The 12,735-nt window shown below is 56.5% G+C and overlaps 1 protein-coding gene across 1 annotated transcript in view; it reads left to right on the top strand.

Moving 5' to 3' along the window:
* Positions 1-8,522, top strand: part of SMARCC1 (SWI/SNF related, matrix associated, actin dependent regulator of chromatin subfamily c member 1) — a 65,918-nt gene extending 57,396 nt beyond the window's left edge. Inside the window, exons 27-28 of the mRNA XM_053936519.1 lie at positions 5,146-5,310; positions 6,861-8,522. Of these exons, the coding sequence (XP_053792494.1) occupies positions 5,146-5,310; positions 6,861-6,946 (251 nt within the window). The 3' untranslated portion in view covers positions 6,947-8,522. The remainder of the gene's footprint in view (positions 1-5,145; positions 5,311-6,860) is intronic.
* The last annotated feature ends 4,213 nt before the right edge of the window (positions 8,523-12,735 follow it).

Below are 12,735 nucleotides of genomic sequence, written 5' to 3'. Positions count from 1 at the left end.
CATGGAATAACCTGGGAAGGGAAAAGTGGCAAATGAGAGCAGAGGAAAGGAGGGAATCCTGGCACATCCATACTCAGCTCTCCCTTCCAGGCTGCTGTGGAGACAGGGAGTGGGACAAGGTTAAAGCACTGTTGTATTTGTTCCCTGGGGACTGGTAACTCCTGAGTGCTGATGTGTCCCATCCCTGGGTCACTGCAGCCATCCAGGCTCTGCATTCCCAGCAGGAATGTCCCTCCCAGAGCAGGGACAGGGAATGTGCTCTGTTCATCAGTCAGAACACCTCTCTCAGGTCTGATTAAAGCTGCTCAACTGATTGACCTTCCCAGCAGCACCTCCCCTGGCTGAGGGCAGCAAAGCCCTGGCTGAGGCTCAGCTCTCCTGGCTCCCAGCAGCACCCAGAGCTGTCTCATTCCATGGAGCAGCCCCTCATTCCTGGCCCCAGGACCAGGATCTGCCCTCAGCTCCTCTGACAGTTCTCTGCTTTGGTGCTCTTGTAAAGGGCAGAATCTGAGGCCCGCTCCAGGTTTGGAGCAAACCCCTCTGAGTCTCCACCAGAGCCCAGCTGATCTTGCCTAGAAAGCAGAGGAGGCTCATTGCCTTGAGTTCTTCAGAGGAAGTTTGTTAGGAATGCCTGGCAAGCCAGGGGTGCCAAAGCTCCCTGGCTGCACAGTAGAGTGACTCTAGCTTGAGAGCATGGAGAGGAAATGGCAAACTGGAGAACTTCAGCTTGTGGTCCCCACACCTGTGAGTTCCCTCAGTGGATCTGCCCCCGAGTCTCCTGCGGCCTTTGTGGAGATCCCAAAATTTGGTGAGTGTGAGGAGATCACGGAGTCCTGGAATGGTTTGGGTTGAACTCCAAGCCTCAGTGCCAGGGATAGGGAGAAGAAACCCCAAACCCCTGAGAGTGATCCGGGAGCACCATGGAGCAGCTGGGCTGGGAACACCTGCCCAGTTCCTGCTGTGCTGGCCAGCTTTCACTGCAGACCTTGGTGCTCACTGGTGGTTCCAGACAGGTTCTGACCTCAGCAGCAGCTGAAGGTGCCACCCTGGGCTCAGCAGGCCGTGAGCAGAACGTGGTGTCGCCATCCTCGAGTGATTGACGAGAGCTGAAGGGATGGTGGGAAGCAAAGGGAGGAGAGGATTTAGATGGCACTGAAGAGAGCAGGAAAAATCCCTGCTCAGGGGCAGAAGCAGTAAAGTCAAGCTCGTACCTAAAAGTTAAAAGTGAGGCTTTTCCCACAAGTATGGTTTTTAGCTCAGGTCCCAGTCTGGACATGATGGTGGAGAACATCTCCAGTGCAGGGTTGTGCTGGACCCATCAGGAGAACATCTCCAGCCAAGGGTCACCCACTTCTCCTTGGCATGGCTGTGTCTGGCTCTGCTGGACCATAGAATCCATTTTCCCTGAGCTTATTTTGTTCTCCCCTTTGCCCTGGAATGAAAACTTTTAGAATAGGAAAACAAAGTGGGATTCCAGTTCCACTGTGAAAAGCTGCACCTTGTAATTGTAATAGGAAATCAAATTCCCAGTTTCTTCCCATGGTACCACTTTTGGCACTTCACTGATTTCTCTTCGAGCTCTGGGCTGGTGATCAGTGGGATGAGAACTCCTGGTTCTGGTGATACCCATGGTGTGGAATAGGAGAAACTTCTGGAAATCCTTGGAGAAAATGAGATATTTGGGATTTAGTAGCTGTCATTATTGACTCTTCCTTCAGGTGGCATTTTCACCTGGTAAATAACTTCTGACCTAAGGCAGAAATGGAATGAGGAGGGCAGGATGCACTTCCACCACAGCTGGATGAGCAACTTTAATAACCCTCTCCCTGATAGATTTTACCTCATTTTCTGTCAATGGTTGAAATACTCAAAAAAAAAAAGACTTTGTCAGGAATTTTGGGCTTGGGGTTTTCCAGCTGCTGAGCATTTAATTATTTGTGGGTTTAAATTAAGTTGCTGGATGCTATTTGCTTCCTTATTGGACTGGTGATGATTCCAGGGGGCTTTTTGGGTGCAGAAAAGGATTTTGAGTTCCCTTCCTTTAGGTGAATATTCCCTAACAGCTGTCAGTGCTTCCTGTTTGCCCATCAGATGTGCAGAGCTTGCTGGGGAGGTGCAGGGAGCAGTGGGATGAAAGGAAATCCAAGTCAGGGGGTGGTGAACGGGGCTGGAGCTGATCCATGGCCTTGTAAGCAGGGTGTAATTTGGGATTGGAGCTGTGAGGGCTGCTGGTGACACAGGAGCATTGACACCACATTGGGCTCTCTCTGGTGCAGTTTGCCTGTTGGAAAGCTGCCCCAGGCAAGAGGTGTTTGGGGCTGGAGCAGTGACTAGGAGGAGGAAATACCTGCTGTATTTCAGAATTCCTCAGGACAGCAGCTCCTCTGGAGCAAGCAGCACCGTGTGCCCTCCCCTCCACAGGGCTGAGCTCTCCCTGGCACGTTTGCTGGAGGATCTTTTCCTCTGGGAGGGGGGCAGAGCAGCTCCCCAGACATTGCCAGTGCACCCTCCGTGCTTCCCCCGAGGCTGAGAAGGGTGAGCCCGGAGCGGGGCCGGCCTGGCTCGGGAGGTGAGGGGCACAAACAGCAGCTGCATGCCACTGAAGTGGAAATTCTGCCTCTCCTTCCCCGAGACACCAGGCTGAATGAGTTGTTGTGGTTAATTATTCACATTGCTTGGCTGGGAGGGAGGAGGGAAGGGTTGGATTTGCTGTTGGAGCATCCCTGCCCATGGCAGGGGTGGGATGAGATGAGCTTTAGGGTCCCTTCCAACCCAAACCATTGCAGGATTCCCAGAGCCCGTGAAACCCGTTCCCAGTGGGAAGGAGCACACCTTGGGATGCCAGCAGGCATTCCCTGGAGCTGTTCTCTGCCTCTCCTGAGCTGGGAAAGAGCTCCTCCAGCAGCAGAGCAGGGTGTCAGCTGGGCTCACCCCCAGAGCTCTCCCTGCCCTCCCAAATCCTGCCCACTCCAGCACGGAGCACTGGCTGTGTCCACAGGTTTTCCCTGCACAGGCTGGGCAGGGAGAGGTGCCCGAGGATTTGGATCAGCTCCAAGCCTCGTGCATCAAAACAAAACCCCTCTGGCTGCTTATCAGCCCAGTGCTCCTCAAGTGCTGATTTAATAGAGGGAGAGGCTTTTTAATGGCGATAAATACCTTGGAGAGCTTCTAAAGGCAGTTCCTCCCCGTTTCCCTGGGATGTGGAGCTGCACTGGCAGCAGGGGAAGGTGAACCTGCCCAGCCCCTCCGTGTGAGGGGTTTTCAGTCAGTTAAATCTCGTTGTGTTGAACCTTTGGGCTGGATCTCTTCCTGCAGCTGCTGTTCCTAAGCTCTCCCCCCTATGTAGGTCACACTTCCACATTTTCTGCTTGAGCCGCTGTCTTGGAGCGCTTTCTCTTGGAAAAAAAAAAAAAGCAAACCATCTCTGTAGAAGCAGGGCTTTGGTTCTGCTGTGGTGGCAGCAGTGATTTCCCCTTGGTTAATCCCACTCAGGATGGGGTCAGCACTTGGGTGCTCTCAGCTTGGGTGTTTTGGAGCTGGGATGGGATGGCCTTGTCCCTCTGCCAGCTCCCTAAGCTAATGTTGAGATAAAAATGTTACAGCCCGTGTCAGGAAGGGAAAAAATGGGCGTCCAAAGCCCCACACAGAGGAGCTTCTCAGCTTATGGACAGCTTCAGCTTCAACCACTTGGTTTTAAACCTGCAAGGTTTAACAGGGAAAAAAGCTCAGGGCATTCCATGGCCCAGGGAGGAGGGAGCTTACCACTGAGCATTGCTGGGAGATTTGGAGTTGATTTGGGTTGGAAGAGACCTTAAGCATCATCCAGTGCCAGCCCTGCCACGACAAGGACACCTCCCACTGTCCCAGGCTGCTCCCAGCCCTGTCCAGCCTGGCCTTGGGCACTGCCAGGGATCCAGGGGCACACTTTGCATTTATGAAGAAAAGACATTTTATAAAGTAGATTTAGTTTCTGTTCAGGTTTAGCTCAACTGGGGTTGATTTGCATATAAAACATCCTTGAATCTTCGCATCCCTGTGGGTTTGGCAGCCTCTCCCTGAAGGAATCCAATCCTTGCCCAGTGCTGGAGTTTCATGTGAAGCCACTCAGTGTGTAGTAAGGTCTGATTCAGCTTCAGGTGTTTCAGAAGAGGGATTTTAATATTAATCACTTCGTTAGCGAGAGAGACTCTCGTAGGCCCGTGGTGTTCAGGGATGAATGAGAATTTCTCAGTTCCCACCTTTCCTGGGCCTCTCAAACACAGCTGTATTGTTCCAGTTTTTATATTTTTGCTCCCTGATCAACCTTAATTTTGCCAGTGAATGACACTCCTTGTAGCTGTGAATATCCTCTCCTTCTGCTACAAAGCCTCTGAGTCTTTGGGAGGTTGGAGCTGGATGATTTTCCCAATATCCCATTCCTCTGGCAGTGAGAAGCCATGCCCTGGGTGCTGTCCCAAGTCCTTCTCCAGCTCTCCTGGAGCCCCTTTGGCTCTTAGGTCCTTCCCCCTTGCCTGGGGTTTGGGGAAGGAGCCGTTTCCATCCCTGTCTCATTAAAATACTGTCCCTCCATGGAAGTGTGTCGAAGAAAATGGAATTGGATTATGCCAAACCATCCCTCAAATGAGGTTTTAAAGCATCAACCCCAAGCTGGAGGTGCCCAAGGCTGGGTGTTGTAGCTGGAATAGGGAGGTCTCCCACAGAGCTGGTTTGTGAGGAAGAGCCTTGGAATCCTCGCTCACAGCAAGACAGGGAATCATAGTAGGAATCCCTGTGCAGCCCAGTTTTAACTGTATAATTTCAGTTGTCCCACTGAATTTAAACCTGAGGCTTCGTGGCTGCTCCTCTCCATCAAGGCTCTTCCTCTGATGCCTTGTTGCTCCATTTCCTTCCCAGCGCTGGGATTCCATGGATGCCCCTTCTGCTTGCAGTGCCAGCGTTGGGTTTGGCTGTGCTCTCTCCCACTTTTCCCTCGTGAAGAGGTTCCAGGTGCCCCCTGGCCCTTCCTGGGGGTGTGCTGGGGGGGGGGTGAGGAGGCGTTTCCTGGGGGCGTGGAGCACAGCTGGCACCACATCTGCCACGGGGCCGGGCGCACAGCCCCTCGCAGCAGTGCCGGCGCCTCACGGCCGCGTCTCTCCCCCTCTGCAGGTCAGCTGCCAGGGCCTGGCTCCATGCTGCCAGGCCAGCCCATGCCAGGCCGGATGATGTCTGCCAGCATCCACCCCGCAGGCGGGGCCGCCCCGCCCGGGATGGCCCCCATGGCCGGGAGCCTGATGGGGCCGCGCGTGCCGCTGGCCGCCCCCAACGGAATGTGTAAGTGCTCCCCTCTGGGACAGTCCTGGGGGCTCCTGTGCCCCGGAGAGCCCTGCAGCATCTGTGCCCGCCCCAGAGTGCTGCCAGGGCTGTGCTGGAGGCTTTACGTGCTCCTCGGCCCTCTGCGTGTCCCAGCACATTGCCCTTTCTTTTATTTATAGCATCCCTTATTTTATTTATAACGATACAGAGGCTTGGTGGTGGTGATCAAAAGCCTCCCCTGACTTCAGTGGAGGGTCAGGAATTAACTGTAATTTCTAAATAGTGGAGGCCAGAGTAGGATCTGGTTCAGCAATTCCATACTGAAAACTTGGCACCCTGGAATTGGAGCAAGGAAGTCCTGATTAGGAAAAAGGAGAAGATAAACCACGTAAAGAACATTCCCACTATAAAATCTGTACCTCTAAAAATGAAGTTGATTTATGGCAGCCAAAAAAGCAGCTGGATCAGGAGCCATGGTGTGGGAGTTGCTTGAATGAGTGTGAGAGTGTGGCCAAGCCCAGAAGGCAGAAGACAAGCTGGCACAGGGAGGAATGACTGAGGAATTCTCCATCAGGAATTCCTCAATAAATTTGCCATTATTAATTGCAGCCTGGCCCAGCTGCTGCTCAGGAATCCTCACCCCCAAAATGCTCGGTGTGGTTCTCACCGGACGAGCAGGAATTGTCATCACTTGTAGTGCCTCTCCCAAGAAATAATTGGGAAAAGCCCTTTTGGTTTTGGCTCCAGCAGCAGGAGCTGCTGCGAGCTGTGACTCACGGGCGTTCCCAGCCCCAGCGGGAGAACTCCGCCTGTGCTATTTCTGTTTGGGCACTGCTCCTGTTCCTCTGCTCCCCAGCTTTACTTACTTCTCCATCCTTCTTCACGAGCCTTTACCACTGGGAATGTCTTGTGTCAGGTTATATTCCTGTTTGCTCTCTTCCCTTCTCTTAATTTCTCCTTTTTTTCCTCCCCTACTAAACAAGTCAGTCATGTTCCATTAGCATCTCCTCTCTGGGCACAAGGCTGGCCCTTTGTATCCCTCCTTTATTCCCTCCTGCTCACTGCATCCGTGGATTCCTCTGCTTTAACCTACATCCATCCTTCAGAGGGAGGAGCAGCCTCTGTTTATATCAAACCTATTGTTCCATCTGTTTTAAACAGAAAAGAGCTGTAATTTGGGCTCGAGCGCAGAGCTGGGAGGTGAGAGGTGCCAATTCCAGCTCTGGAAGTTGCTTGGCATGGATTTGCCAGCTGCTGAGCTGCATCCCCAGCATCTTGTCCGTAAAAATACAGGAATGTTTTCCTCTTTCACCTGGAAAAGGTGCTGGGTTGTGGAAAAGCAAACTAAAGGTGCAGCAGAGCTTCAGGAGCCACCATGGTGCCATTCCCGGCTGCAGGAATCCCCCTCGGACAGACTGTCCCGTGGCCTGGAGACACGCGGGCGTTGTGTCCCTTCTCTGTGTGCTGTCCCCCCTGCTGTCCCCCCTGTCCCTCACTGTCCCCCCTGCTGTCCCCCCTGTCCCTCCCTGTGCCCCCCACCCCTCACTGTCCCCGTTGTGTCCCCGCAGATCCCGGCCCGGCGCAGCCACCGCCGCCCGCGGAAGGAGTGACCCCGCCGCCGGCCGGAGCCCCGCCGGCCTCAGCCGCTCCCTAAGCAGCCGAGGCAGGAGGAAGGAGCTCCCACAGCAGCACAGTGGTGACCAAAAGAGAATTCCTCAGTTCCCTTCTGTTCCCTGGGGAGGCGTCCCCTCCTCTCCCGGCCGCGGGTGTGTGATTTGCGTTCCCCGCTCCCCTCGGCAGCCCGGCAGAACTCGGCATTCCCTTGGGAAGGCTGCAGGCAGGGATGCCAGGAGTGCCTCCGTGTTGCTGCTGGGAAGTCCTTTACCCCTTGGCCTGCTTGCCTTGCAGAGCTCCACGCTGGTTTCCTTCCTCTTGGTGCTGGGCTTTTCCTGGAAGGGGTGAAACGTTTAAGCCAGGTTTTAGGGCAGGAGCTGAGTTTAGGACGTGCCCCTCCGGGGTGATTGGGTGTTCCAGGCTCTCTGGGCAGAGCAAAGCACCGAGAGGAGAGGCCAAACCAGAGCTGGGAGCAGAGCAGGAGAAGCAGGGCGTGCTGCAGCACGGGCAGCCGTGCCCACAGGGGTTCCTGGTGGCTGTGGCCAGAGCTGCCTCTAACTTATTACAGGAAATATTGATCCAGGGGAATGAAACCAGGAGCAAATCAATCGGAATAAAACCACTCAATGGTAGGAGTTCTCTTGCTCCGGTTTTCACCTTTCCTTTGCCTTTGGAGGTGGTAGTTGGACCTTCCCTGAGTAGTTCGGTGCAGTAGCCAACTGAGGAATAACCCCCCCATTTTTAGTCCCTCTTTTTGGAGCATATACTTTGTACTTTTTAAAATGAAGAAAACAAACAAACAAAAAAAAAAAGTAGGTAGCGAAGAAGTGCTAGGATTTGGGATTGGGTTGGGATGGCTGGGATGGGAATGCCAGAACTACCTCTGGACGGCCGGGGCGGCAGCTGGGACAGCTCCTGTCACCCCCCACTGCAGCTGGAGGGGTGGGGAGGGGAACAGCTGCAGCAGGCAGATCTGGGAGCACTCCAGAGCTGCTGCTGCACACCTCCAGGCTGCCAAAACTTGGGGAAAAGTCCTGCAAAAAGTCCTTTTCTGCCCGTGGTTCGGGTTCTCTGCCCTCATCCTGGCCCAGGAGCGTTTGGGGTTTCCCTGCCGAGGGTCTGGATGCTGCTCCTTGATTTCAGGGGTGGCTTTTGTCCAGGTGGGAGTTGAGGTTGGGCTGGAGAGAGGCTCCCAAAATCTCTGGAACCTCCAGAACTGCATCCACCATTTAAAAATTAAGGATTTGCCAGGTCTTCCAGCACGACTCCGTGCAGAGAGCGGCTGGGGCCTTCCCATTCCCCTTCCCAAGGCTTCCTTCCCCTCCAGGGTCTTCGGGGTGAGCGTGGGATTTCTGGTGCAGCCCTTAGTCCAGTTTAGAGTAACCTCAGGTTGTTTTTAGCGTGAGCGATTCCCAGGATCCAGGTGGAGACTATTTTTTACTGTCCTAGTGCTGGTCCTGCCGAGGACCTGGATCCTGGGCTCTCTTTTGTTTCTGTATAAATAATCCCTGTGCCCACTTTTTCACCTGATCTCTGTATAGGGCCGGTTTGATTCCTGCAGCAGCCACCCAATTTTGTGAAATAAAAGCAAAAAAAAGCGGTTTTTGTACAAAGCCTGTGGAGTTTGTGAAGTCTCCTTTGCCTTTGTGTGCGGGAAGAGCTGGGAATTGTCTCTGTGATCCGGGGCTGTTTTGGGGCCGAGTGTGAACTCCAGAGGAGCAAACACAACACCTGAGCTCGGGGGAGATGCAGGGGAAGCTCAGACCCTCCCACAGTGGGAGTGTGCTGGGGGCACAGGTCCTGTCAGGGTTTCAGAGCTCGGGGATGGCTGCAGCAGAGCAATGCTGCAGCCTCACTGCATCCCTGCTCTTGGGCTCCTGCTCCCCGCTCGGATCACTGTGGAAGGGCAGCTCTGACGTGCCAGGATGGGCTGGGGGAGGCCTTGTCCCCCTGCTCTCCCATCCTGCTGCCCGTCCCGCTCTCCCCTGCGCTCCCCCCGGGCTCTGCAGGCTGCCAGCAGGGTTTGTGGTGCTGATGAAGCTGAAACCAGGATCCAGTCTGGATTTTATTGCAGCCATTCCTGCAGCCTCTGCCTCAGAAGTGGCACCTCTTCCTGGGCATCCCATAATGCCCACAGTCCTTAATTCCCTAGGAAGGAAAAGCCCAGGGATAGAGCTGTGTCCCCGAGTTCAGGACATGCCATGAAAGCCACAATCCTAACTGGGAATTCCTCCTTGGATGGGCTGGGGGTCTCCAGGGCTGGGGTCTCCTGCTGAACATCCTCTGTGGGCTCCTTGGAGCTGCTCCTGCACAGGGCAGGAAGAAAAGGGAAGGAGCTCTTGGATCTTTGCATTCCAGCAAGGCTTGTCCCAGCAATGGTCATTTCTCCTCATCCTGAAGATCGTTTTCCTGAGGGATGCACAGAAAGTGGTAAATCATACATGTCTGCTTTGGAAGTTTTCTTTTTACAGACTTCAAATCTTCGTGGTCACAGCAGCTACCGAGGCCAGGCTGGGCAGAGCTGGAGTGAGGGAGAGAAGAATGGATGGGCTTTGGGATCCCAATTTTGGGAATGCTGGTGGGTGAGGGAGTGGCCAGAGACCCCCCCCTGTGCCTGGGCTGATCCCCAACCTGGGCAGCAGGAATGGGGGATTGTGCCCTTCTGCCCCTCAGGTGAGACCCCACCAGCCCCAGATCCAGCAGCACAAGGACCTGGAGCTGCTGCAGGGCTGGAGCCAGCCTGGGAGAGCTGGGAATGTTCCCCTGGAGAGGAGAAGCTCCAGGGAGAGCTCAGAGCCCCTTGCAGGGCCTGAAGGGGCTCCAGGAGAGCTGGAGAGGGACTGGGGACAAGGCAGGGAGGGACAGGACACAGGGAATGGCTCCCACTGCCACAGGGCAGGGATGGATGGGAGATTGGGAATTGGGAATTCCTGGCTGGGATGGAATTCCCAGAGCAGCTGTGGCTGCCCCTGGATCCCTGGCAGTGCCCAAGGCCAGGTTGGACACTGGGCCTGGAGCAGCCTGGGGCGGTGGGAGGTGTCCCTGCCATGGCAGGGGTGGCACTGGATGGGCTTTGAGGTCCTCCCAAACCATCCTGGAGTGTTTGGATCCCCACGGCTGGGCTGGGCATGGGGTGGGGCCGGGGCTGCTCCTGCTGCTGGAGCAGGGAGTGGGATTAGGGAGTGAATTTATGGCTCTTCTGTTTCCTGGTGTGGGGGCAGCAGCTGGAAGAGGCGTTAGGACAGGGCTCTGAGCTGGCTGAGTGTGCTCCAAAACCACTGCTGGCATCACTTCAATCCAAGAGGTCCTTAGGACAAAGGGAATTACCTGCTCAGGGTGAGCTCTTCTGCCTGCTCCAGAAAATTCCCTGTCCCTCCTGCCTGTACAGCTGGGAGGGGTTTGCATCTTGATCCCAGTAATCGGCTCCTGCTGGAGAAGGGAGAGGTGATCCCTGGGATTGTTCCTCAGCACTGGTGGAGCAGGAGCAGGCACTGGCAGAGCCTTTGCCCATCCCCAAAACACCCTGAACCTCCCGTGTCCTGCCTCGGATAGCAACTGCACCCCGGCTGCCTGAAAAGCTGCATTTTTGTCCTTTTCTGGCCGATTTCAAGCCCAAAATGCACCCTGGGGCTCGTGGAGAGTTGGAGGTGTCTGAGTGCACGTTGTCCCCTCACTGCTGCTTCCTCCCTGTGCCTTTCTCACAGAAATCCTGCACAGGAAGGGTTTGGAGGGCTGGGAGCTCCTTTTCTCACTCCACAGGAAGGTGTACAGGGCTGACCCCGGTGCCCACCCCGGATAATCCCCCCAGATCCCGGCAGGAGGAGACGGGCCCCAGACAGGGCTGACGGCGGCTCTGGGTGACGTGCCAGGGCTGTGCCAGGGCCGTGCCAGGGCCGTGCCAGGGCCATGCCAGGGCACTGCCAGGGCCGTGCCAGGGCCATGCCAGGGCTGTGCCAGGGCTATACCAGGGCCGTGCCAGGGCCATGCCAGGGCTGTGCCAGGGCTATACCAGGGCCGTGCCAGGGCCGTGCCAGGGCTGTGCCAGGGCCGTGCCAGGGCCCTGCCAGGGCTGTGCCAGGGCCGTGCCAGGGCTATACCAGGGCCGTGCCAGGGCCCTGCCAGGGCTGTGCCAGGGCCGTGCCAGGGCCGTGCCAGGGCCCTGCCAGGGCTGTGCCAGGGCCATGCCAGGGCTGTGCCAGGGCCATCACTGCCCACCTCTCCAAGAACAGACCCCCTTTGTCTGCACCAGCTCCCGCCCGGCCGCCTGTGCTGGGAATTTCCCCTTCCACAGGAACCCCAGGATGCTGCTGGGGTCCCTTCCAGCAGCCCTCGGGGCGTCACCTGGAGAAACCGAGGGCTGATTGTTGGGAATTTTTCCCCCCCCAAATCCCTCATTTTCTGTCTTTTTAATTTGCAGCATGATAAAAACAAGCTGGTGTCCATCAAAGCCAGCAGCCTTCCAGGCTTGCTCCCAGAACTCCAGCCCTGGGATGGAGCTGGTGGTCCCCATGTGCCAGGACCAAGGTTGCCCACCCAGCTCCGTGTCACTGACAGAGACCTGGAGCCACGTCCAGGCACAGGCGGGACCTGAGGGACATCTCCTGGCTGAGCTCAGGTCCAGCTGCTGCTGGGGAGCCTCCAGATGCCCAGGATCCATTCCATGGCATTCCCTCGTTCCTTCTCAGTGCCAGCACCAGGTGTTGTGGTCCCAGTGGCCGGGAGGCGGGCGCTGCCCTCGGAGGATGCCCCGCGTGGATTTCGGTGCCCTGCAGGTCTGCTTCTCTCTGCTGCTCGGGTTTGGGGCGCTTAAACGGCCGTGGGAGGGACGAGGTTCGTGTTCAGCGCCCCGGGCTTAGCTCAGCCCTTCCCCAGCCCTGTGCCTCCATCTCAGGGGAGGAAGCTGTGTCTTCCTCCCCGTCCTGGCTGTGAAACAGCCGCCCTGACTCAGCCGCGCTCCCGGCACTAACGAAAGCAAAGCCTTGGGGCTGAGAAGCTTTTCTGAAGGGCCTTTAGTGCCCTCTTGGCTAAATCACAAGTACTAAACCGGCTCCTGCGGGCGGGAAGGAGGAAGGTGTGGGAGCAGTGCTGGCACTCACGGTGACTGATCCTGCTCAGGGACAGCTTCATTTGTCACCTGTGCAGACGGCACCTTCACAGACACAACAGGAGCTGGGCACAGCTGCCAGGTGTGATGTGTGCTGGGGTGCAGGGCTCCATCCCTGGGGTGCAGAGCTCCATCCCTGGGGTGCAGAGCTCCATCCCTGGATACAGGGCTCCCTCCCTGGGGTGCAGAGCTCCATCCCTGGGGTGCAGGGCTCCATCCCTGGATACAGGGGTCCCTCCCTGGGGTGCGGGGCTCCATCCCTGGGGTGCAGGGCTCCATCCTTGGGGTGCAGGGCTCCATTCCTGGATGCAGGGCTTCATTCCTGGGGTGCAGGGCTCCATCCTTGGGGTGCAGGGCTCCATTCCTGGATGCAGGGCTTCATCCCTGGGGTGCAGGGCTCCATCCCTGGATGCAGAGCTCCATCCTTGGATGCAGAGCTCCATCCCTGGGGTGCAGAGCTCCATCCTTGGATGCAGAGCTCCATCCCTGGGGTGCAGAGCTCCATCCTTGGATGCAGAGCTCCATCCCTGGGGTGCAGAGCTCCATCCTTGGATGCAGGGCTCCATCCTTGGGATGCAGAGCTCCATCCCTGGGGTGCAGAGCTCCATCCTTGGATGCAGAGCTCCATCCCTGGGGTGCAGAGCTCCATCCTTGGATGCAGAGCTCCATCCCTGGGGTGCAGGGCTCCATCCCTGGGGTGCAGGGCTCCATCCTTGGATACAGGG

This window comes from Vidua chalybeata, chromosome 1, assembly GCF_026979565.1.
Source record: "Vidua chalybeata isolate OUT-0048 chromosome 1, bVidCha1 merged haplotype, whole genome shotgun sequence".
Taxonomy (NCBI): Eukaryota; Metazoa; Chordata; class Aves; order Passeriformes; family Viduidae; genus Vidua; species Vidua chalybeata.
Note: the sequence above shows the minus strand (reverse complement) of the source record. Positions and strands in the feature narration are given on the sequence as shown.